Below are 27,478 nucleotides of genomic sequence, written 5' to 3' on the forward strand. Positions count from 1 at the left end.
GTAAAATGGTATCTCGTGGGTTTGAGTTATATTTCTTTAATGGCTAATGATGGTAAGCATGTTTTTGTGCACTTTTTGGCCATTTGTCTGTCTTCTTTGGAGAGATGTCTAGTTTTTTTTTGTCCATTTTTTAACTGGGTTGTTTGTCTTCGTGTTAAGTTGAAAGATTTCTTTATATACTCTGGATATTAAACCTTTATCGGATACGTGGTTTCTAAATATTTTTTTCCCATTGTATAGGTTGTCATTTTTACCTTCAGAATAAAGTTCTTTGAGACTCAGAAGTTTTTAATTTTGATGAGGACAAATTTATCTATTTTTTTTCTATTATTGCTTGTGCTTTTGGTGTGAAGTCTAAGAAAATGTTATATAACAGCATATCCTGAAGATGCTTCCCTAAGTTTTCTTCTAAAGGTTGCTAGCTTTGGCTCTTATATTTAGGTCTTTGGTTCATTTTCTTTTCTTTTTTTTTTTTTTGCATGGGTAGGTACCAGAAATTGAACCCAGGTCACCAGAATCCTTGATTCATTTTGAGTTGATTTTTGAAAAAAGTATGAGGTAGAGGTCCTCATTCATTCTATTGCAAGTGGAGATTCAGTTTCCAGTTTTCCCACTGGTTGAAAAGACTATTTTTCCCAATTGACCTCCTTGTCAAAAATCATTTGGCCATAAATGTGAGCACTATATATGAGCCCTCAGTTTTATTCAGTTGGTATGTATATATATATATATATATATATATATATGTATCTATCTGTTTTTGTGTCAGTAACATGCTGTTTGATTACTGTGGCTTTGCAGCAAATTTTAAGATCAGGAAGCATGAACTCTTGAACTTCATTCTTCTTTTGCAAGGTAGCTTTGGCTATTTTGGGTCTCTTACCTTTTCACATAAATTCAATGACAGATTTTTTCATTTCTGCAAAGAATACTGTTGGAATTTTCTTTTCCTTCTATGCTGTATGGCAGGGGTCATATTTCATTCTTTCTCCATGTGAGTATCCCCTTATTGCAGCACCATTAGTTGCATTTTTTTGGTATGGTTTGGTTTTTCGTTCATTTGGGAAGTGCATGGGCCAGGAATAGAACCTGGGTCTCCTGTATGGCAGATGAGAATTCTGCCACTGAACTACCATCGCAGCCCTGTTGGAATTTTTATTGGGATTTTTTTGAGTTTTAAATCACTTAGGGTTGAACTGACATCTTAACAATATTCAGTCTTTAAATATATGCACATGGAATGTCTTCCATTTATTTGTCCTCTTTAATTACTTTCAGTAATGCTTTGTAGTTTTCTGAGTACAAGTCCTTTATATTCTTAGTGAGATTTAGTCCTATATATGATTCTTTTAGTTGCTCTTGTGAATGGAATTTTTTTCTTTCACCACTGAGTATGACGTTAGCTGTGAGTTTTTCATATACACGTTTTATCATGTTGAGGAAGTTTCTTTCTATTTCTACTTTTCTAAGTGCTTTTTATCAAGAAGGTATGCTGAATTTGTAAAATCCCTTTTCTGTGTCAATTTAGATGATTATGTGTTTTATTTTCCTTTAATTCTGCTATTGTGTATTACATTAGTTGATTTTCTTACGTTCAACCGCCCTGGTAAGCAGGGATAAATCCCAGTTGATCATGGTTTATAATTTTTTAATGGGCTATTGGATTAGGTTTGTTAGTATTTTGTTAAGGATTTTTGCATCTATATTCATAAGAGATACAGGTTTGCAATTTTCTTTACTTGTGGTATTTTTACCTGCCTTTGTTATGAGGGTGATGATGGCCTAATAGAATGAATTAGGAAGTGTTTCAGCCTCTTCAACTTTTCTGAAAAAGTTTGAGCAAACTTGGTATTTTGGTTTGCCAAATGCTGCCAGAATGTAATCAGAAATGGAATAGCTTTCAGGTTTGTTTGTTGGTTTGTTTTTTCACATGGGGAAGCACCGGGAAATAAACCCGGGTCTCTGGCATGGCAGGCAAGAACTCTGCCTGCTGAGCCACTGTGGCCCATTCTGGAATGGCTTTTAAAAAGGGAATTTATTAAGTTACAAAGTTAAAGTTGTAAGGCCATAAAAAATGTCCAAACTAAGGCATCCAGAAAAAGATACCTTGACTCAAGAAAGGCTGATCTGGTCCACAGTATCATCGGATAGTTGTGTATTCATCATTACAATAGATTTTTTGAACATTTTCATTACTCCAAAAAAAAAAAAGATAATAAGAATAAAAATAAAAATAAAAGTAAAAAAAAACATTCCATACTCACCATCCCCCCCTATTGTTTATTTATTTTTTATCTTTTTTTTGTTACTAGTCTGTCCAAACAGTGGATAAGGGACTGTCAGTCACAAGGTTTCACAATCACATGGACATACCTTAAAAGCTCTATAGTTCTTCAATTGTCTTCAATAATCAAGGCTATTGGATTACATTCAACAGTTTCAGGTATTTCCTTCTAGCTACTCCAATACAGAGAAAACTGAAAAGGGGTATCTATATAATGCATAAGAATAACCTCCAGAATGACCTCTCAACTCTATTTAAAATCTCTCAGCCACTGAAACTTTATTTTGTTTCATTTCTCTTCCCCATTTTGGTCAAGAAGGCTTTCTCACTCCCATGTTGCCAGGGCCAGGCTCATACCTGGAGGTCATTTCTCACATTACCATGGAGATTTACACCTCTGAGAGTCAGGTCCCACATGGGGGTAGGGCAATGCCTTCACCTGTGCAATTGGCTTAGAGAGGCCACATCTGAACAACAGAAGAGTTACTTTGTGGGTGACTCTTAGGCATAATTATAAGCAGGCTTAGTTTCTCCTGTGCAGGAATAATTTCTATAAGGACAAGCCCCAAGATTGATGGCCTGTCCCATCAAATTGACAGTTCACACTGCTTGCAAGAATATCAGAAATTCCCCAGGTGGGGAAATTTAATATTCTCACTTTTCCCCCCATACCTCAAGGGGACTTGGCAAATAAGTTTTAATCTTCTGCCCAATTATTCTGGGATGTATCAGGGCATCACACCAACCTGTACCAACCAATAAGATCTCACTTTATATTCAACATTCCATATACTTATGTTATTGAAATAAGCTGATCATACAAGTTAAATTAGATAGTGTGCTACCAAAAATATAAATTTTGCACCAAATAAACATCTCTTCCTTTGGCCTCACACAGAAGTTGAAGTTTTAAAATACAATCTATATCATCCTTTACCCTTAGTCCTACCTGGATCCATTTCATTCATATCTCTAAATGAAGTCTGATCACTTTTTCACCGTTTTTTTTTTTTTTTTTTCATTCTTTCTTTCTTTTTCTGCATGAACAGGCACCAGGAATTGAACCTGGGTCTCCAGCACAGCAGGCAAGAATTCTCAGTGTTTTTTAATAGTAGCTGAATGGGATAACACAGCAGAACACTAACTCTTCAGTTTCAGGAGTCACAGAAATATCTGAAGTTCCAAGGAATGACCAGGTTATGCACAAAGAGCTCAGCATCCCTGAATTTAGAAATAACCATTACAACTCTGGAATAGATGTGACTGCTGTAAAAGCTGACAGTCTAGGAACTTATACAACAGGTCTTCACCTGATAACCTTTGCTCTCAAATTCAATTTTCAGAGTTTAAATATTATAGTTAGTCCATATCAGTGAACTTTTATAATATCTGTCTTTACATTTCTGACTAATTTTGCTCAACATACGTTCTTCAAGATTCATTTACCTAATTGCATGCTTCACAACTTCATTCCTTCTTACAGCCATTCAATAATTCATTGTATGCATATACAAATAATGAAAGGGACATTCTCCCTTCCATTTCTCAGTTGAAGTACCCTCAGGCCACGTCCAACAACTGCAAATTGTAAACACTGCCACCATAAACACCAGTGTGCAAATCTCTATTCCTGACCCTGCTCTCAGTTCCTCCAAGTATAACCTAACTACAGGGTTGCAGGATCATACAGCAACCCCACACTTAGCCCCCTGTGAAGCCACCAACTGCCCTCCAGAGGGGCTGCACCATTCTACTTCCCTCCAACAATGACTAAGAACATTGATCTCTCCACATTTTCTCCAGCACTTGAATCTCTCTGCTCATTTTAAAAACAATTTTATTCTCAAATCATACAATCCAAGCAAGCAAAAAATCTAAGTAAAAAAATCAGTGGTTCACCTTTAATCACATAGCCATGACTTCACCACCACAGTCTATATGAAGACATTTCCATTTCTTCTTAAAAAAAAATCTCATACCCTTCCTCCATATCCCCTGCTTATTGATATTTAGCTTTGGCAAGTGCCTTTGTTACCTTCAATGGAAGTATGCAAAGCACCTTTGTTACATTCAGTGGAAGCATACTACAATTTTACTGTTAACTATAGGCCCTAGTTTGTATTGATTTTACTCCCCCACCCGCAACATTGCTTTGTCAATACCTTGCAAAGTTGACATTCACTTGTTCTTCCTTGAGCAAAAACATTGGTATATTTGTACATTAAATCACCATCATTGTTCACTATAGGCATCTGCGCTTGTTTGAATCTGTTGTGTACCCCAGAAAAGCCAAGTTCTTTAATCTTCATTCAATATTGCTGGGTGGGAGCTTTTTGCTTGTGTCCATGATGTGACATGAGTGTGACATACCACCCAATTGTGGGTGGTAACTTTTGATTAGATGGTTTTCATGGAGATGTGTCCCCAACCCTTCAAGGTGGGGTTTCTTACTGGAGCCCTTTAAGAGGGAACCATTTTGGAAAAAGCTTTAGAGGTCATGCAGCCAGAGACCTTTGGAGATGACAAAGGAAAATGCCCCTTGGGGAGTTTCATGAAACAAGAAGCCAGGAGAGAAAGCTATTAGACTTCGCCATGTGTCCTTCCAGATGAGAGAGAAACCCTGAACTTCATTGACGTTTCTTGATGAAGGCAACCTCTTATTGGTGCCTTGATTTGGACATTTTCATAGCCTTAGAACTGTGGAGTTGCAACTTAATAAACTCCCCCTTTTAAAAGCTGTTTCATTTCTGGTGTATCACATTCTGGCAGCTTGCAAACTAAAACAGCATTGCTAAGTTATACCACCCCAGTCTTTATCCTCTATCATTCCTTTAGGTGTCATACGTGCCACCAGCTCTCCTCCCTCAACCATATTCACACTCAGCTTCATTCAGGGTACTTATATTATTGTAATACTATCAGATAGAATTGTGCTATCCATTTCTGAATCTTTATGATTAGTCCTATCAAACATTTTATACTTCTTCAGCATCAAATGCCCAATCTCTACCTTCTTTCTATCTCCTGATAACCTGTGTTCTCAGCTTTAATTCTCAAAGTTCACTCATTAATGTTAGTTCATATTAGTGAGACCATAAAGTATTTGTCCTTTTCTTTCTGGCTAATTTCACTCAGCACAATGTTCTCAAGGTTCATCCACATTGTTACATGCTTCATGACATTACTCTGTGTTATAGGTGTGTAATATCCCATCACATGTATATACCACAGCTTGCTTAGTCACTCATCTATTGATGGACATTTGGGCTGTTTTCTTCTCTTGGCAATCGTGAATAATGCTGCATCTACTTACCCTGTTCCTATACTCCTTCCTCTGCCCATTTTTTTTGGTCCTTGTTACAAATTATATCTTTGTACATTGTATATATAAACCCATAGATTTATGACTTTTTATGGATTTGCATTTTGAAACCTGTAGAAAATAAGAAGTGGAGTTATATACCAAATAGGAGCATGTAATAGTACTGACATTTATATTTATCCAAATGGTTCCCTTTACTGGAAGGGAACCATTATGCTGCTTTTGCTCCATTGTCTAGTGTACTTTCGCTGAAGTCTGAGAAACTCTCTTTAGCATTGTTTCTAGGGTAGGTCTATTGGTGCCAAAATTCTTTATCTTTTGTTTATTTGGGATTGTATTCATCTCTCTCTAAATTTTAAAGGCAATCTTACTGGATACAAGGTTCTTGGTTGGCAGTTATCTTTTTTCAGCACTTAAAGTTTTTCAAATCCCTGTCTTCATGCTTACATTGTTTTTGATGAGAAATCTGTACTTAATCTAATTGGGACTCCCTTGTACATAATATGTTGCTTTTCTTTTGCAAGTTAAGAACTCTTTTACTATCCTTTGTGTTTGACATTTTGATCAATGTGTGATGGGCCATATTTTTCTTCAACTTTTCCTGTTTCTTTTTCTTTGGGCTTTTTGGATTTGTATATTTATATCTTTTGCTAAGTTTCAGAAGCTTTCTGTCATTATTTCTTTGAATATTCCTTTTGACCCTTTCTTCTCCTTCTGGGATTCTCATAATGCATACATTGATAGGCTTGATGGTGTCCCAGAGGTATCTTAGGACATTTAAGCTTTTTATAACTCTTTTTCCTTCCTGCTCCTCAGCCTGACTCATCTCAATCACCTTGTCTTTGAGTTCATAGATTCTTTGTCTCTCAGCTCTAACCTGCTGTAGAAACCCTCCTGGAAATTTTTCATTTCCATTATTGTGGTCTTCAACTCCAGTAGTTGTGTTTGGTTTCTTTTTTTTTTGGCTTTTGCAATGGGCATTTATTTATTTATTTATTTTTTATTAATTAAAGAAAAAAAAGAAATTAACACAACATTTAGAAATCATTCCATTCTACATATGCAATCAGTAATTCTTAACATCATCACAAAGATGCATGATCATCATTTCTTAGTACATTTGCATCGATTTAGGAAAAGAAGTTTTCTTTTTATTTAAAATTTCTATCTTTTAATTGAGATCCCTATATTATTCATTCAATGTTTTCCTGATATCCTTCAGTTCTTTCTTTGTAATTTCTTTCATTTCCTTGGCGATATTAAAACATTTTTTAAGTCTTTGTCTGGTATAGCCACAGTTTGGTTTTCTTCATCGATGTTTTCTGGATTTTTATCCTATTCCTTTGTATGGGTCATCTTTTCCTATCTCTGCATTTGTAATCATTTGTTGCACACTCCACATTTTAGTATTCTAAAATGTCAAATCTGGGATTTATTCCTTGTGATACTTGTTTCTTGAGTTTATAACCAGCTGGTGATGTGACAGAGATTTTCTTGACTGTAAGGAGTGCACAAAACCAAACAAACCTTTGCAAGAAACAATCTTTGCAAATTGGTTTTGCATTGGCTGGTGCTCTTCCTCAGTGTTCTGCCCTCCGACAGGGAAAGTCAACCAAAGGCAAATACAAAATGCAGGATCATCCCTGTCTTTCCTGGGCCTGTGTTTTGTCCTGGGCCTGTGCTTGCTAATGGCTTTAGGAGTTCTCTTGTTTATAGAACTTCGTCTCTTCTACTTATTGAGACAAATATTCCCTTTTTCTGAATATTCCATTGCAGGATTTAAAGCAGATAAGCATTTGCCCCAGGTCATCAGCCTCAATTTTTTTTCCTTGATGCTTTCACTGTCTTAAGCTGCTTATGCCTGGAGGGCAAATTCTGGGAGTGGGAGCCTGAGGAAGGGGTGTTTTTCCATGTCAGGATTTCCCAGTCAGATTAAGGTCAGGGGCCCACAAAAGGAGCACTGGTCAGCTCCAAACTGCCCTGGGGAGGGGCTGAGACAGGAAGTGTGACTGGAGCTTTTTCCATGAATCCCCATAGGTGCTTTCTTCACTTGGCCCTCTAGCAAATGCAGTCCTTCAATTATCCTCTGCAAATCTGAAAAAAGGGTATACTCTTTAAGCCTCTTTTGCCACCTTAGTATCCACCAGGGTGGTATGGTACAATGGTTGCCCTCAGAGCCAGGCCCCAGAGATCCAAAGTAACTAATCAGAAGCAGTGATCAGCAACTCTCCCGCCCCCACCCCACCCTGAACTCCACCTGCCCCAGGCATTGGGAAGAGGATTTTTATATCTCTTGCTGCCACCAGCACACTATGCTAGGAGCTGTAACATACTGTTTCCTGCTGTTGAGTAGGCTGTGCAATGGGAACTGCCCCAAGGAAGGAGCAATTTTCTGGCATTTGCCATAATTTGCCAGCTGCTTTTCCTTGGATGCTGTACAGTGTTCTACTGGACTCTGGAGTTTCAAGATAGTTGATTCAGACTGCTCCTGCCTGTTTTATAGCTATTCTGATTGAGGAATTGATTCCTGGAGTTTTCTATGCAGCCATCTTCCCATTACTCCACCCTTCGATAGTCTCTTAAAGGTAATAATTCCTTACACTGACAATTCATCTTCTAATTGACTCCTTACAAAAACTTGTTTGTTTTCAATATCACCCCAAAGGGTAGATAAATGAGGGAAAAGATCAACAAATTTGCATAGTCAATCACAAAGCCAATATGGGATAAGACAGAAACTAACTCTAAATGGCTCTCATGTGCCTGACACTTTATGAGAGTTGTTTCATTATATATTCCACTACATAATGAAACAGATAGTATTACTTGTATTTTGCAAGTGAGCAAAGTGAAATTCATCAAGCAATTGATACATCTAAATTTACACAGCTAGGTATCAGAGCTAGGATTTATACTTAGGTTTACCTGATGCTTTTACAATTTATCTATGCTACCTTCTACACTATCTTTACTGACTTTCTGTAGGGTATTAATTAAAAAAGCAAAGCTTCTAGTTTTAAAAAATTAGTTAGATTTATACATACTGATATGGACTGAAAGTGAAGATAATTTTCTAAATATGAAAAGCCAAGTTGCTTTATATTACATGCATATTTTTATTGCATTTCTATAAGTAAACATACACACATATCTCTAGGGGTAGAATTTCAGATATTTACTTTTTAAGTTACATATTTTATAATATTTGAAAAATTTTATGATAAACAGATCTTGCAATCAGAAAAAAAAACATTATTAAAAAACATAATCATAGGGTCAGTTAGAAAAAAGTCAAATATTTTCCTGGGGTAGGAATATCAAAAACAGAGAAAAATAGGCAAAGCCTGATTTTCAAAAAGGAAAATGACTGCTATATGTGACAAGCACTTAGGGCAACATTTCCAAATCATAAGTATTCAGCGTTTAACACTCCCATTTGGGAAAAATCCGTGCTCTTTGACCACTTCTTTCTCCCTCAGCTGAATTTTCAACATTTTGAAAACTTCTATGTAAACTTGGTGAAAGGGAAAGAAAATAGAAAAGAGAGTCTTCATTGCTTATGCAAACTGGGTGTCTGAAATGTCAAATTATCAGAATGATTATGTGATTTTTCTGTTGGTCTGAAGGAAAATGAGAACTTCTGACAACCAAAACTTCAAAGCAAAAATGTATGCCCTTTTCATAGAATATACAGTAATTGCTAAACATAAAATGTACCTTTCAAATATAATTCTGATTGCCTTCTTCCTCTAAAATTATCATTACAAAATGCATTGCATAAAAAATCTAAAAGTATAAATAAGAAACTAAAAACAGTAGTTACCTATTGAGGGGTAGGTGAGAACTAGATGAGAAGAAACAGGGACATGATGGTGATGTTTCCTTATCTTATCCTTCCCCCTTTTTCTAATTGGAGAAGTTGTGGGTTTATGGAAAAATCATGCATAAAATACAGGATTCCTATATACTACACTATTATTAAGAATACATTTAAAAATACTTTTTAAAAATTTTTGAATTATGTGAAAGTGTTACCTATTCCAAAATTAAATAATAAAAAAACAACGAAAGTAATACAATGTTTTAAAAATTGTTAATATAAAAGCCTCTGGAATGAAATGGAAACCTATTTTCCAATGAGACCTCCAATCCCACTTTCCAGAAGGGACTACTATTATCATTTCCTTGGGCAAACATCTATGAATTCTCTATTGATTTAGAAACTTATCCTTATAATTTTGAATTTAGAAAAAAAGTCCTTGCTTCTACGGAAAACTATTGAAATAAAACTTTTTTTATGACTGAAATTTATAGTATTTATGAAATGTAATTGAAGATCTGAAAAACAGGTTCAGATTGTTAAACAATGGAGAAATATTCTGAGTTTTAAAATTCTATTTTGTCTTTTTTCCCCTGCCCAGTAAGAACAAGACATAACAGAAAATTATTTGGGCTAAAGGAAACTTTGACATAACATATTTTAACTAATCATGTGCCTTATTTTACCTAACACAAAGGTTTTAGTAGGTAATATTACATGATCACAGAACACATAAATCAGAATCCTGTATCATAATGTTGTCTCTGATGTTGATTTACTGAGAATGAGCCAGCTAAGAAGAATGATTTTCCGTATCCCACAGTTAGACAAACTGTTTTAGTTAACACTTCATATGCCTTCCTACTTTGTAATCTGTATGATGGAATGGAATGTAGCATTTAATTCCATTTTTTACTAAGCAATGCATTTCACCAAGCAAAGCATTAGATAATCTAAATAGAATTTCAGTAGGTTTCTTCCAAAGTGATGCACTTGTAGATTTAAATACTTTTCTGCTTCACTTAAATGTTTCATATTTTAAGGATTAAACAAATAAAAAATGTTTCCTTATGATTTTTTTAATATGTAAGGATAATAGCTCTTATTAGTGTCTAAGAAGTGTCTAGAAGAGCTAATAAGAATAGCTCTTAGGGGCGGGCCGCGGTGGCTCAGCGGGCAAAGTGCTTGCCTGCTATGCCGGAGGACCTCGGTTCGATTCCCGGCCCCAGCCCATGTAACAAAAACGGAGAAACAGAATACAAGAAAATGTTTAAAAATGTTTCCCTTTCTTCCTTCCTTCCTTCCTTCTATCCTTCCTTCCTTCTCTCTGTCTTTAAAAAAAAAAAAAAAAAAAAAAAAGAATAGCTCTTAGTGTCTAAGGAAGCATTATGGCATCCCAGAAACACTAACTTTTAAATCGGATCTGTGTTTGAATCCCTTTTCTACTACTTGTTGTGGGACTCTGGGTAAATAACTAAACTTCCAAATTTCATCTATAAAATGCAGATAGTAATATCTACATCACTGGACTGTTATAAGTATTAAATGAGACAATATGTGTAAATTGCTTAGTATTGTATATTCCACATAGTAAGCTTTCAAAACCATCACAATTACTATTATAATATTAAGGTGGAAACATTTTTTAAAATAATTCTAAAACTTCTGATTGACTTCTGTAAGGATAGAATATTCCATGTTATTATAAATTTCTCTTTGGATTATTGGATTTCAAACTCAAAATAACTCACCCAAGATAAACATGTAGCATTTATTCTGCTACAGCATATTGAAATTGGGAAGGAGTTAACATATAAAACAAAGACAACCTATATTCTCTATTCAGCAGAAATCACAAATACCATAAATATAAATATAATACCACTTCTCTTGCCTGACTCATTTACTTATAAGGCTCAAATGAAATAAACACATGAAATTGCTATATAAATATCAAATACCATCATATAAAGGAAAAATATTATAGCATCAATATTATAACTACTAATATTTCCATTAATTACTGTTTTTATGTATTCATTACATGTCACTGTACTAAATACTTTATATATAGCTTATTTAATCTTCACAAATGCCTTATAAGGTACAAATTTATCCCTATTTTACATTTGAAGATATAGAGAATACTACTAGCTAAGATTCAATTCCAGTCCTCTCTGATTTCAAAATCCACACTTTTTTTGTGTGGGTTTTAAATGCCATATAGACATTAAAAAAATATTTTTATTGATAAATCTTCACACACATACATTGCATATACGGTGTACAATTGATGACTCACAATATCATCACATAGTTGTATATTCATCATCATGATCATTTTTTAGAACATTTGCATCACTCCAGAAAAAGAAATAAAAAGAAAAAGGAAAAAACTCATACATACTATGCCCCTCACCCCTTCCTCTCATTGACTACTAGTATTTCCATCTACCCAATTTATTTTACTCTTCGTCCCCTTTATTATTTATTTATTTTTATTCATTTTTTTTTACTCATCTGTCTATACCCTGGATAAAAGGAGCAATAGACACAAGATTTTCACAATCCCACAGTCACATTGTAAAAGTAATATCATTATATACAATCGTCTTCAAGAATCAAGGCTACTGGAACGAGATCAACACTTTCAGGCACTTCCTTCCCTTCAGCCATTCCAATACACCATTAAACTAAAAAGGGATAGCTATATAATGCATAAAAATAACCTTCAGGATAACCTCTTGACTTTGTTTAAAATCTCTCGGCCACTGAAACTTTATTTGTCTCATTTCTCTCTTCCCCCTTTTGATCAAGAAGGCTCTCTCAATCCATTGATATTGAGTCCTGGTTCATCCCTGGATTTCTGTCCCATGTTGCCAGGGAGATTTACACCCCTGGGAGTCATTTTCCACTAAGGGGGAGGGCAGTGAGTTCACCTGCTGACTTGGCCTAGAGAGAGAGGCCACATCTGAGCAACAAAAAAGGTTATCTGGGGGTGACTCTTAGACCGAATTTTAAATAGGCTTAGCCTATCCTTTGCAGGAATAAGTTTCATAGAGAAGAACCCCAAGATCGAGGGCTCAGCCTGTTGATTTGGTTGTCCCCACTGCTTTCGAGAATATCAGAAATTCTCCATGTAGGGAAGTTGAATATTTCCTTTTATAGGCATTTAAAAAAGTTTTTATGTAGTAAATTTTATCAGTCACAAAATCCACACTTTTAATTATGTTGGCTCCCTCTGATAATGCAACTATCATGAAAATATACCATAACATTCATGCAAATGAAATACAAATTCTAATTTGATATTTCTGTAGTTTTCCTAGGCTATCAGATTGTATGAGCTATCAAGTATTTGAAAGTGTGACTATGAGAAGATATAAATTTTAAAACATGTGCATAAATGTTATTCTTACTCTTCTGAAAATGTATTATGCTAAAAAACAACAATACAGAAGTTTCTGTACATCATCTAATCCTCTATTTGCTCTTCAGGAGAAAAAAAGGTATGTATTGGTAAGATTGTGGGCCTGAAAACAAAAAAAAACTTCTGCAACACCTGCTTCTCAAATTATTTGGTTAGATATAAGATGAAAGCTTGATGGGTGAATATTTCTGTCACAAACTTCATATATATTTAGATTGGCAATTATCTCAGGGTACTTATACATTCACATATGAAAAAAAATAAACTTCCTCTTTTTCAAATGCCAGCTACAGTAGCATAGAAACTAGATAAAAGCCTAGTGTGCTGCATGAAATATGACACGAGCAAAAAAATGGGATGTCAAAAATGGAAAAGAAATAAAGACCCCCAAGCCCACTTGTGTTGGTTTGAATCTGTTATGTACCCCAGAAAGACTATGCTCTTTTAATCCATCCTTGTGGGGGCAGACCTATTGTGGGTGGGACCTTCCGGTTAGGCTGTTTCCATGGAAATGAGATCCAGCACATTCAAGATGGGTCTTAATCCCCTTGCTGGGGTCCTTTAGAGAATAAAAGACAGCCAAAACTCAGAGAATCCAGGAGAAAAGCTAAGCGATGAAATTCAGAGTTTGCCCCAGAGAAGCTAAGAGAGGAAAAGCCCCTGGGGAGCTGAGACAGAGAGCCATTGAAACCAGAAGCCAGGAGAGAAGGACCAGCAGATGTCACCATGTGCCTTTCCATGTGACAAAGGAATCCCAAATACCAGCAGCCTTTCCTCCCAGAAGGTATCCTCTTGTTGATGCCTTAACTTGGGCATTTCCAAAACCTTAGAATTCTAACTTGTAACTTAATGTACTCCATTGGAAAAGCCAACTCATTTCTGGTATTTTGCCTTCTGGCAGCTTTAGTAAACCAAAACACCATCTTTACTGTGTGCTATGTTCCAATAATAGCTTATATTTAAATGAAATCATGGACCAAATATTTACTCACCTCTATTTTTTAAAAAGAAGCTGAATATATATATAAGATTGGCTTTACCTCCTTCTCTTTGAACTATGTGATAGAGGTGGACGTTGTGTAGAATACATTCCAGGTCTTGGTCTGTATAGCCTTTATCATGCATATCATCCACTGAATCAGGATAAATGACTTGATCTCGAAGACTTCCAAGAGACATATATGGCCTATAAAACACCAAGCACACAAGAATCCTGGGTAAAGTTACTTTTATTTGGTTCTATAACTACATAATTGCAAACCACATAAAACTTTTGAAAAAAAGAGAACCACGAAGAAATCTTGAGCCTTACTTAGTAAGGTATAACATAGCAATTCCGAAATTCTTTCAATTGTAGAATTGGCCAAGTACATAATTTGATAATTTAGGAACCAGGTTCCTCACTGTGGAAAAAGGGAGAAACAGATATGGAATGTGGAACGGCAAGGTGGGAAGTGGGGGGGGCCCTCTGTGATACTGAATTTGAATGAGAGTTACTGTATGAATTCATTTAATTTTGCTTTGTTTAAAAATAAAAAATGTATTTCCTAATTTGTCCACTGCAAGTTCCCAGAGGCAGTGACACCTAGTACCAGTCCCTTGATTTCTAAATAGTGTTCCCTTTTAAAAGGAACAAGGGCTCCTTTGGAAAATTAATAGTAATAATTGATTCAGGCTAAAACTGTCAACGGATGTTAAAATCACAATGAAGAGATGTTGGGGAGCAGTTTATTTACACATTCTCACAGTATCTTCTCACAGATTATTTATTAATACCAAGGGGGAAAAGGTATCTTTACAGTGGAGAAATCTGGTGGATACCACCTTAAACACATGATTAAAGTTAACATGATTAATAATGGAACAGACTGACATCTGGTACATCCTGATATTATCCTTCAAGAAGGATACAGCATCATTAAGGTAGTATTTCTGCAAAAAATATGTAATCTGAATCATATCACAAGGAAACTAACAAACAACCCAAATTGAGGGATACTCTAATAAAACAACAATATGGCAAGAGAAACAAACAAAAGCTGATGAACTCTTCCAGATTAAAAGAAATTAGACCTATGACAACTAAATGCAATGTGTGTTGTTATATTGGGAAAGCAAGTTACCATAAAGAGTGGTATTGGGACAACTGGTAAAATTTGAAAGTGGAATGTAAATTTAGATAATAATATTTATCAATATTATTTCCTGAAGTTGATCATTGAAATGCAGTTATGCTAGAGAGTACCCTTGATTTTTAGAAATACAATTTAGGGGTCAAGATGTGATTACTTTTAGTGTATTAGAATAGCCAGAAGGAAATACCTAAAACTGTTGAACTATAATCCAGTAGCCTTGATTCTTGAAGATGATTGTATAACTACATAGATTCACAGTGTGACTGTATGATTGCGACAACTTTGTGACTGACACTTCATTTATCCAGTCTATAAACAGTTGAGTAAGAAAATAAAGACAAAAATAAATAAATAAATAAATAATGGGGGAGTATGGGATGTTTCAGGTGTTCTTTTTACTTTTCATAGATTTTTTTTTGAATAATGAAAATGTTCAAAATTCGATTGTGATGATAAATGCACAGCTATATGATGGGATACTGTGAACCAATGACTGTACACTTTGCATGATTATATGGTATGTGAATCAATAATCTATATCAATAAAATTGTTCCAAAAAATAAAGAGAAAAAAGATGTGATTACTGCAACTTAATTTTTTAAGAAAGAATTCAAATAACGTGTATTTATACATGGTGGAGAGATGGGTTTAAAATAGGTATACTATATACACACATGTACATTGAGAGAGATATTAGGTTTTAAAAACATACTTTTATATAAAATGTGTTTTGTAGATCAATTATCTGCCCATTTTCCTACATGTAAATAATTTAATTGAGGGATGGATAATACAAGGCTATTTTATAACAGATATAACAATTATTTGAAAAGCAAAATGTTTGCATTTCAACTATTTGTAAATAAGATTTTTCAATGGGGTCTTTCACACAAATAAGAACTCTCTCTGGTGCTATTTTTTTTTCTAAATTGAGATATAATGCACATATTATATACTTCATCCTTTTTGAAAAGTACAAGTTACTCGTTTATAGTATATTCGCACAATTGTACAATCAATGACAGTATTAGGTCCAGAAAATTTTTATCACTCCAAAAGAAACTCTGTTAGCAACCACCCTTATTCCCACTACTCCCAAGCCACTAGCAAGCACTAGTCCACTTTCTGTCTTTATGAATTTATCTATTCTGGATATTTTATATAAATGGAATCATACAATATATATCTTTTATGACTGTCTTCTTTCATTTAGCATTATGTATTTTCAAGTTTCATCTATCATGTAACAGTCTTTCATTCCCTTTCATAGCTGAATAATATTCCATTGTATGGTTATATCACATTTCATTTATTCAGTTGATGGATATTTGGGTTGTTTCCATTTTTTTACGACTATGAATAAAGCTATGAACATTCATGTACAAGATTTTATGGGAACATATGCTTTCAATTCTCTTCGGTATGTACCTATGAGTATATTTTTGAGAAAATGCCAGACTGTATTCCAAAGTAGGTATACCATTTCTGGGTCACTTTTCTTTTACCATATCTGCTTTTCCCCTCTTCCTTTTTCTTTATCTTACTCTCACTAGTCTAACATATTTTTTAAAAAATATATTTACACTACACTATTATTTATGTACATTAACTTAAGCATTGATATGTCACAGTATCTCATACTAGTATATAGTAGTAATAATAACAAAATAGAATAGAAATTGGCCACCTGGACCAACAAGCACTTTTTCAATAAATACCTTGCAATTACTCAACAGAGGAAATTGATGGAAACCTTAGAGACAGTACTTTTTTACCTTTCAAAGTGGTGCCAGCTCAAACTTAAGGTAAATCAGAAACAGATATCACCTTAGCGTAATACAAAGACAGAATTAAATCCAAAGAATAACCATGACATAATACATAATTGAGAATACAATGATTAAAATAAAGTTAAAACATTCATTTCACAAGTGTTACAATAGTATTCTACCATAAAACTTGATTAACTGGTAATATTTGATGAAGTCTATATTTCAGGGAAGACAGTATAGAGTCATGGAAGTAATAACAGGATTTGTATAGCTGAATCTGGGCTGGAATCCTTATCTCCCCATTTATTAGTAATGGGACACAAATTCTGATCAGAGTTACCTCATTTGTAAAGTTACTTACTTTATTGCATTTGTTATAAGGACTAAATGAAGGAATGGATTTTTATGAAGCTAAATGAAGTAATGTAGTCAGAGCATCTAGTAGGCACTCGATGTATGTATGGACATATAATGGGCACTCAATAAATGAATGCTATAGAAATGAAAAGATCATTTATAAAAATTATTTATATTTAGGCTAGCTCTCTACTTAGGTGAAAAGCAACCACTTAAAAAAGAATGGATGCAAACTAGAGTGCACCAAAATACATGAGGCAAATACTGCAACACTGAAGGGACAAGTAGACACCTCTACAGTAACAGTTGGGGACTTCCATACACCACTCTCACCAATGGATAGAACATCTAGACTGAGGATCAATAACAAAACAGAGATTTTGAATAATACAATAAGTGAAGTAGACTTAACAGACATTTATAGAACTTTACACCCCACAGCAGCAGGATACACATTTTTCTCAAGTGCTCATAGATCATTCTCAAGGACAGGCCATATGTTGAGTCACAAAGCAAGTTTCAATAAATTTAAAAAGATTGAAATTATATAAAAAACTTTCTTGGATCATAATGGAATGAACTTGGAAATCAATAACAGGCAGAAGGCCAAAAAATTCACAAATATATGGATGTTAACAACACATTCTTAAACAACCAGTGAGTCAAGGAAGACATTTCAAGAGAGATGAGTAAATATCTTGAGGCAAATGAAAATGAAAACACAACATATTGTAACTTATGGGATGCAGCAAAGGTGATGCTGAGAGGAAAATTTATTGCCCTAAATGCCTATATTAAAAAAGAAGAAAGCAAAAATCGAGGAATTAACTGTTCACCAGGAAGAACTAAAACTAACCCAAAGCAAACAGAAGGAAAAAAATAACTAAGATTAAAGCAGAAATAAATGAAATTGGGAACATGAAAACAATAGAGAAAAATCAATGAAACTAGAAGTTTGTTTTTGGAGAAAATCAATAAAATTGATGAACCCTTAGCTAGGCTGACAAAAGAAAGAGAGGATGCAAATAAATAAAATCAGATACGGGAGAGGGACCGTAACTACTGACTCCACAGAAATAAGGGAGATAATGAGAGGATACTGTGAGCCACCATACGTTAATAAACTAGACAACATAGATGAAATGGACAACTCTCCTCAAAACTGAATACTTTTGTGCATCAAAGGACTTTGTCAGGAAAGTAAAAAGGAAGCCTATATAATGGGAAAAAATATTTGGAAACCACATATGAGATAAGGGTTTAATACCCAGAATATATATAGAGATTCTACAACAAAACAACAGAAAAGACAAACAACCCAATTAAATAATGGGCAAAAGACATGGACAGATACTTTTCACAAGAGGAAATAAAAATGACTAAAAGGCATACGAAAAGATCCTCAACTTCACTTACTATTAGGGAAATGCAAATGAAAACCACAATGAGATATCATCTCACACCTACTAGAATGGCCATTACCAAAAAAAACAGAAAATACAAGTATTAGAGAGGATATGGAGAAAGAGGCACACTTATCCACTCTGTGAGAATGCAGAATGGTACAACTGCCATGGAAGGCAGTTTGGTAGTTCCTCAGGAAGCTAAGTATAGGATTGCCATATGATTCAGCAATCCTATTACTAGGTATATATTCAGAGGAACTGAAGGCAAGGACACTAACAGACACTTGAATACCGATGTTTATAGTGGCATTATTCACAATTTCCATGGGATAGAAAGAGCCCAAATATCCATCAATGGATGTGTGGCTGAACAAGTTGTAGTATATACATATGACAGAATATTATGCATTTGTAAGAATAAAGTCGTGAAGCATGCAACAGCATGGTTGAACAATGAGGACATTATGCTGAGTGAAATTAGCCGAAAAGACAAGGACAAATACTTTATGGTCTGACTAATATGAACTAACATTAATGAGTGAACTCTGAGAGTTAATGCTAAGAACTCAGGTTACTAGGAGATAGAGGGTAGAGATTGGGCATTTGATGCTGAAGGGTACAGAATGTTCAACAGGACTGAATTGTAAAGATCCAGAAATGGATAGTACAATAATATAAGTACAATGAACAAAGATGAATGCGAGTATGGTAAGGTGAAGGAGAGCTGGGGACATGTTTTACAACAGGATGAAAGAGGATAAAGACTGAGATGGTAGAATTTAATGATGCCTAGAGTGGACAATGATGGTGAATAAATGTACAAGTATAAGAACGCTTTTTCATGAGGGAGAACAAATGAATGTCAACATTACAAGGTATTGAAGATGGGATGGTATACAGGAAAAAAATGCAATCAATGCAATGCAGGGTTTATGGTTAACAGTACCATTGTAATAAGCTTCCAATGAATGTAACGAAGGAAAAAAATATGCCCAAACTAAATGTCAATAAGTGGAGGGTAGAGTAATTTGGGCAGAGAATAAAAAAGGATTTGCAACATCCCCTTGAGGGACTGGGGAGAAAAGAGGAAATATTAAACTTTCCCAATTGGACAGTTCCTGATATTCTCACAAGCAGCAGGAACAACCAAATCAATAGGCTGAGTCCTCAGTCTTGGGGCGCACCCCTATGAAATTTATTTCTGCAAAGGAGAAGCTAAGCCTATTTATAATTCTTTCACCCACTGAGAACCTCTTTTGTTGCTCAGATGTGGGTTCTCTCTAAGCTTTCACAAAGTAACTCTGCGACTGTGAAAACCTTGTGACTGACGCCCCCTTTATCCAGGGTATGGATAGATGAGTTAAAAAATAAGGACGTAAAAACAAATAAACAATAGAAGGGGGATAAGGGGTAAAAAAAAAAATTGGGTAGACTGCAATACTAGTGGTCAATGAGAGGAATAGGGAGCATACGACTGTATACTTAGGTTGGACTGTAAGGTGTGAAGATATTTAAAAAAAAAAGAAGTGATGCAAAAGATTTTCTACTTAGATAAGAGATCCATGGTTTAATATCTTGTAGTAAGTTTTTCTTATTCTCAAATGATTAATAAATTTTAAGTACTTAATTATACAGATTTTAGAGATTATATTATAATAAGCTCTTGAGACAGTACCTCAAGCTTTTCTAGAAATATTTGTTTTTAGTAACTGGAGCATCACTTAGTTCACTGGAGCAATTTACGGGGTCTCAAAGTACCAAAATGCATAGGGCTTTAGAAGAAGAATTTAGAGGATAAAAACTTAGTAATTTCTTTTCAAGACTAATTTAATGTTATTTATGATTTTTTGGCTTCTTTCAAAATCTGCCCTGTGTCTCTGATGAACAGATATGGTACTTTATCTCCTAAGTGTTCTTAATTATAAAGCAAAACAAAATAATTAAATTATGTCTTTACAATGCTTAATTTCTTATTGAATCTATTAAAGTCCAAGAATGTTTTGATTATGCATTCCTGATCTAAAACTAGAAAGAAAACATATTTTTTAGCTACTGTTTCATTATTCATTTAGAATAAGATTAAATAAATTGCTGAATAATAAACTTTCTGGTGCTAAAAGAACTGCAAATATCCCACGTAATTGGTTATTTGAACTACTGTTAAATGAACTACTGTTAAAATGTTATAACAGAATATAAACATTACCCACTTTGGAAAGGTACCTGAAGGGGAATGTTGATGGAAATATAGAAATTATATTTCATAAAGTTATATATTCATTAGAATGGACTCAAATATTGCTTTCTAAAAGATGTACTTTCAATTATTGTTTTATGATCACATGAAATGGTAAGAATAACATATGCATTTAATGAAGCATATAGCAACTAAGGACATTTAATTAGATTTTATTAATCTAATGACTTTAAAATGTTATTTTGAAGTTAAAGTCACCACTGAATTCTGTGGAAAGGCTACCTTAAGAAAATTTGGGATGATTTCAGTCAATTTGAGAGCATAAGGAAATGGAGGACCTATATCCAATATTTATATAATTTGTTTGCATGTGATTCTGTTTCCAGCTCAAAGGTCTGGAATTTAACATTTTAAGCTAGTTCGAGTTTCTCTAGTCCTACCAAAGTTATACATAATTGATAAGAACTTGAGCACCCTTTACTAAACATTCCTTTCCAGAAATATAGACCTATTCAGACTATCTTCTAAATATTTCAGGTAGATCAGTTACTATGTTGGGAAGTTATTAGCTTACTTGCTCTGGGCTATAAGAAAGGGAATCATGCAACACATGTAGGACAAGCAACAAAAGAAATAGATTGCTCATAATTTGCAGCTTTCAAAAAAAAGAAGCACTAGTCTCAGAGTAAGTAGCTCTATATGTTGTGGAAAAGATACTCGGATAAATCCATAGTTATCATATTACAATTTAAAGAATTATCACTAGCTCATTACTATAATTTTTTTTCTTTGGAATCTGGAATTCTTTTAAATGCACCTATCATGAAAACTATTAATTATAATATTGAAATAAGAATAAAATTATTGAGATCAAATCCATTTCCAATTTACAGCTTTTTATGTGTTATACTTCAAATATATCAGGGTATTTTTATAATTTGTATTATATTCCCCACTTTTGTGTTAACATTTACATATACGACAATTTGTGATTTTTTTTGTAAAATGTTGTTGACATTATAAAAATTTATATTCTTATATTTCTATATTATTCTCTTTTCTTCTCTTTAATAAAAGCAAAGGTAGAAAGAAGGAGAGAACATTGAGAAGCATTAACTCTGTCTCCATGCTTGAACTCTCTGGAATGATCACCTTGAATGCTAAATATTTCATAAATTGAGAACAAATGAGACAATTCAAACCTTAAGAAAAAATATAACATGACAAGTATACATCCAGAGAAAATGAAATGTGTTTTGTCATGCAATCTAAAATTTAACTGGGCATAATATTGATGAAAATTTTACAGCAATATTAAATATATTTAAGGCATGGGATATATTAAATTTCATAACAATGTACCGCTAAAGTACTGCTGTGTTGCCATAGTAACAATCTGAAAGCCATAAAAGCTAGCTATTAGTAATTCATATAACGCATATGTTGAGACCAATCATGTCATCAGATTTCTTCATGCATGGCAAGAACTAGATTTGAATTCGGAATGCATAAGTGATTCCTAATATTCTTAAACAGCAGCAAAAATAAGATATATTCAATTGAAAAGAGATATTTAATATTATCTAATTATATTTTTGGAATAAATATTTTTAAGTGCCAAAACTGAGACAAAGCACGGCCTCTTCAGAGCAGGGGTTGTTTATTTCTAAAGAATAAGAATAATGCTAATGAAAGACTCAAAGCATTGCAAAGCTGATAAGAATGCAAACTTCTCTAAAAGTCAACTTTGATTTTTTTTTTTTTTTTTTTTTTGGCGTGGGCAGGCATCAGGAATCAAATCCAGGTCTCCAGCATGGCAGGCAAGAATTCTGCCTGCTGAGCCACTGTCGCACTGCCCTAAAAGCCATCTTTGCTGATAGCATTTATCATTAGCTTGCTGTACGAAATTCCTGGTATTTGACTTTTGACCATAAAAAGGCAATTTCATGTTTTAAACTAGAAATTGACCCATAAAATGGGGAAAACCTGTGGATAAACAGGAAGGTTCCCCAATTATTGTTTTTATAAACTAGTCCACAGAAGAGTTAAATATGAAAAAAGCACTTTTTCCAAGCAATAGAAAGCTATAAAAATGATTAAAAATGATATTTACAAGTCCTTTTGTATATCCTTTGAAAGTAAAAGGAGATCCTTTTTAAAAACCAAACTATATCTACCATTACCCAAGAGGTACCAAAATAAACAATTTACAATTCTGACAGTCAATTGTTCAAAAATATTTATGTAAAATACATTCACATTTAGTGTGATAGTCAGAAAGAAAAAAAAGTATAAAGAAATCAATTAGCCATACCAATACTACTGAGTCTTTTTCATGACCAAACTAATTTTCTAAAAAGAAAAGTAAAGGACATTTAAGTGACATATTTATCCCCATCAAAAGGAGGTCATGCAATAAATAGTACAAGTAACAAAATAAGTAATCAGATTGCTCATGATTAATATGAATAAGAAACCAGATTGATGTGATAATAGAAACCAAATTTCTGGAGATGTTCATTCATTTATTTACTCAGTTTCTCATTAGACATTTATTGAACAATTAAAATATGCCAATAGGCACTATATTTATGTATTGGGAATATCACCATTGCTGGACAGGGAGAAGAGTTTATATTCTATATATTTCGTTCAGCAGAGACTCAGCATGGGCAAAGTCTAGTCTAGAAACAACTCCCCCCTTCCCAAGCCCAGGTATTTTTTTGTGTGGGCAGCAGGGCCAGTGTATACATGACCCGTTAAGTACAGAGCTCTGTGAGGAGGTCTGGATTAAGCTGCATAATGTTCCTTCTTCATTCCAAGATGTTCCAGTGCCCCTTATAGATCCATACTCTACTCAGACAGTGGCCTGGTTAACCTGCCCTTAACTTAAATAAATGCACTTCTTTTTTCCAAGAGGCTCTCCCTATACATATTTCAGTGTCTAGAAGTTCTAAGAATCAAAACATTCAAAACTAAAGATCCAGAAAAATACAACAAACAATAGTGGATTATTGCTTAGGTTCTTTTCTATGCCACATCCTCATTCTTTCATCTGAGACCTGAGGCAAAAGAAGAACAGCAAAGATATCACTGAAATAGTTCACTGACTAACATGCAGCAGCCCTCCGGTCCTTCCATGCAGAAAACAGGAATTAAGTCTTCTAACCTCTCTCCTGATCTCATGGGATTCCTGGTTCTTCAATTGTGGTTATCTGGTTTTATATGTGTAGAATAAGCAATATTTTATATAACCTAGAGTTCTCCTATCCTTCAAAGAAGAGATCCTGGGATTTGAAAGGAATTCGTGTAAATACAACCCACAAGAAAGTTCAGATTTTAAAATTTCTACAAAATTCATTTGGCATATGTCTGAATGGGCAGTGCCAATGTTGGTGTCAGCATTTAAGAAATGGTCTGCCCATAGTGCTGAAATTTCTGTGCCAGAACAATCTTTGCTCTGCAAAAAATTGCGAAAGATAATCTCTTCTTTTGATGACAAAAAAAGTAAAGATTGATTTTTTTAATACCATAATGCACCCTTTGAAAATTAAGATTTGCTTGCTCTATACCTCAGCAAAGAAGTCTGATTTTAAAATAAGGGAATACTTTTGAGAGATTATTTAAATTTTATAAAGAGATGGATTTTAGAAAAATAGGAAAGAGCAGAAAACATAATTAAAATTGAAAGTGAACAGAACGCAATTGAAAACTTCAAGGAATTTCACTTTTATATAAGAATATAGCTTTCTTTAACATATGCAAATAATAGTTACATACATGTGCTAAAATTAAATTTTAAATTTTGAATTAGATTTCCTCCCCTAAGATTACAAGGACCTCAACTTTCAAACAATAAGTTGATATTACTGTAGGTTCAATGGCCAAAGCAAACAACCCTAGCTGATGATAGCCAAGGCCAGGCAAGGGAGCTCTCCCCAGCAGCTAGCAGTAACCAAACAAAGTGACTTTAGAGTCTGACACACCTGAGTTCAAATGCCGGCTCCAACATCTATCAGTTGGTGACTTCAACCTCTCTATGCGTTCTCATCTATAAAATAGTGATACAAACACCAATCTTATATGCTGTAACAAAATAAAAATGAGTTTATAGGTGTAGAATGGTGACGAGTGCATAGTAGTTCCTTGATATATTGTAAATTAAAAAAAAACTAGTAGGCCAGAGATGTTCATTTCTTATTTAAGATGCCTTAGGATTCAATTCAACAATTATCTCAAGAGCTCACAACATTTTCAAAATAAAATCAATTTTAATTCACTTTGTTTTACAAAATATATAGGCTATATCACTAAAGGAAAGGAGTAGAAATGCCATTTAAAAAACAGGGATTAAATACTGACACTCCTAAAAGCTGATATTTCATGACAAAGGATCTTATTAAGAAAAATAATTGAAGAATATAGACATTTTTAAAAGTGAATGCAAATTATAAAGAACAATATTTTGTTACTCCTCCGAGAGTTGGGATAGTGCTAAAAGTTTTTATTATTGTGATTACCTGAGAAAGCATTAAGGTCAAACACTAGTTTTTTTCTGTCACCAGGAGGTATTTTTAATATGATCATTTTATTAATCTAAAAATGAGAGGCTGTGAATACAGAGGACCTGCCTCCAAAGACTTGGTGAATTCTAACTCAGGCTCTGAAATGTTGTATGATGCTAAATAAAGCCTCTAATCCCTTAACTCCAATGTAAATATTTAAAGTAATTATATAATCCTCTGGAGGATAAAAAAATAAGTAGTGTAAGGGAACTAAAGATTTTACCAACTTTTCACATCAGACAGCTATTATCTTCTGTCTTTCTGTTCACCTATCTCTCCTTCTCTTTCATTCCTTTCCCTTCCCTTCCGACCATCCCTCCCCTACCCCCTTCCTCTTTCCTTCCTCCCTTTCTCACCCCCTCTCTGTTCTCCTAATCCTATCAACTATTTCAATTTCTCGGTTTGGCAATTGTCAGCATATTATAACATTTGGTTTTATTAGTAGTAAACTAACTTAATGAAAGGCTGGGTTTTGTGAGCTTTAATGGCTGAAGATAGAAACTCACAAAGGGATCAGTAAGTGACTAATGGGCTATAGGTTAGTGGATTAGTGTAACCAAGAGCAAGGGATCAAAACTTTACCCTTCGGTAGTTGGGAAGATAAATAGGACAAAACGGATAGAGAATTGACAAAACAAATTCAGTGTTCTATATAAGCAGAACACTTTTTCCTGAGGGTCAGGATGGCTTATCTAGCAGGGAGCAACGTTTCAATCAATGGTTTAAATGGTATAGTTGCATTGCTCAGGAAAATAAATTTCAAATAGTCTAAAATTCCCAGATATTTTTAGAAGTACTACCTGAGTAAAACTAAGCATTTTACCATGCAGCACCTCATAAGTTTAGAGCGGATAATCTACATATTGGATGAAATATTTCTTTGCTAAAATTTATCAAGTGATCCAGTAGTTTTCATATCCCATCAACAATGAAGATGGGATGAAGGGATGCTGAATTTGAAATGAACTTTTCTCAGGTTCTCATTATTAGCTTTGCTAAAATATTAGAAAACATTAACTGAGAAAACATTGAGGTCATTTCACAATTTCTTAGGAATTTAGATTTCCTAATTGAGTCATAGCAGCATTTTTTGTGAGGATGTGTTTTTAAAAAGTAAGTGGCCTAATTTGCTTAATTAGAAAATGTTTTTTCTCAATTCACTATTTTTAAAAACTTTTAAAATTGTATAGTATAACATATATACAAAGCAAAGAATGAAAAAGCAATAGTTTTCAAAGCACTCTTCAAAAAGTGGTTATAGGATAGATCACAACTTTGTCATGGGCTATCATACGATCCTCTCATATTTTTCCTTCTAGCTGCTCCAAAATATAGGAGGCTAGAGGGCTTAAACACGTTTTTATCATCACAATTGACATTTTTATCCTCCTTTTTTTGTGAACAATAACGTTTATACAAAAAAGCTATAAATTGCAAAGCACAGCACCACAATTAGTTGTAGAACATATTTCAGATTTTGACATGGGTTACAATTTCACAATTTTAGATTTTTACTTCTAGCTGCTCTAGAATACTGGAGACTAAAATCAATTCACTTCTGCACAATACACGACTTTATCAGAAATCTACTTTATCATAACCCACTCTATTTGTACCCCATTAATGTAAATTTGATGACTACATAAACAGATCCATCATTTACCAAGAAGTCTTTAAGTCATAAAAAGTGAATACAAGGAAGTTGCTGTGAAAGCCTGTTTGTGGCTTATGAAATTCACTCACTAACTATATAGGCTTCAATTCTATATTGAATGTTTAGCTTTTCTTTTTTTTTGCCAAACTAAAAGTAAACCTGTATTCTATTCTTTTACGTTAATGCAATTAAATATTACATTACAATATTCAAAATGAGAATATCCTAAAAAGAAATGCTTAAGAGTACCTAATGACAAATATTTTGAAATTGGTTGCAAAGTAGCTTTCTTTTAAGTTATAAATACTTATAAGATTTTTTTCTATCTGGTTATCAGATTTTAGAATGAAAGAAATGAATACTACTTTAGTTTACATATGCATTTAGATAAATTCTATGTTTTTGGAAGAAATAAATATTCATAGTAAAACTTAAACATAAATACAAAATTTTGTGCTTCTAGAACTTACATAATTACGATAAAATGATTTTTTGACATACGTTCTAAAAATATTTTTAGCCTAAAAAAATAGAC

The 27,478-nt window shown here is 33.9% G+C and overlaps 1 protein-coding gene across 2 annotated transcripts in view; it reads right to left on the reverse strand.

The window, feature by feature from the left end:
- Nucleotides 1-27,478, reverse strand: part of ABCD2 (ATP binding cassette subfamily D member 2) — a 72,587-nt gene that overhangs the window by 18,435 nt on the left and 26,674 nt on the right. For both annotated transcript variants that reach the window (XM_077170523.1, XM_077170524.1), the window contains exon 8: nt 13,897-14,042. In XM_077170523.1, coding sequence (XP_077026638.1) covers nt 13,897-14,042 — 146 coding nt within the window. The remainder of the gene's footprint in view (nt 1-13,896; nt 14,043-27,478) is intronic.

The sequence above is a fragment of the Tamandua tetradactyla genome, chromosome 7, assembly GCF_023851605.1.
Source record: "Tamandua tetradactyla isolate mTamTet1 chromosome 7, mTamTet1.pri, whole genome shotgun sequence".
NCBI classification, from domain to species: Eukaryota; Metazoa; Chordata; class Mammalia; order Pilosa; family Myrmecophagidae; genus Tamandua; species Tamandua tetradactyla.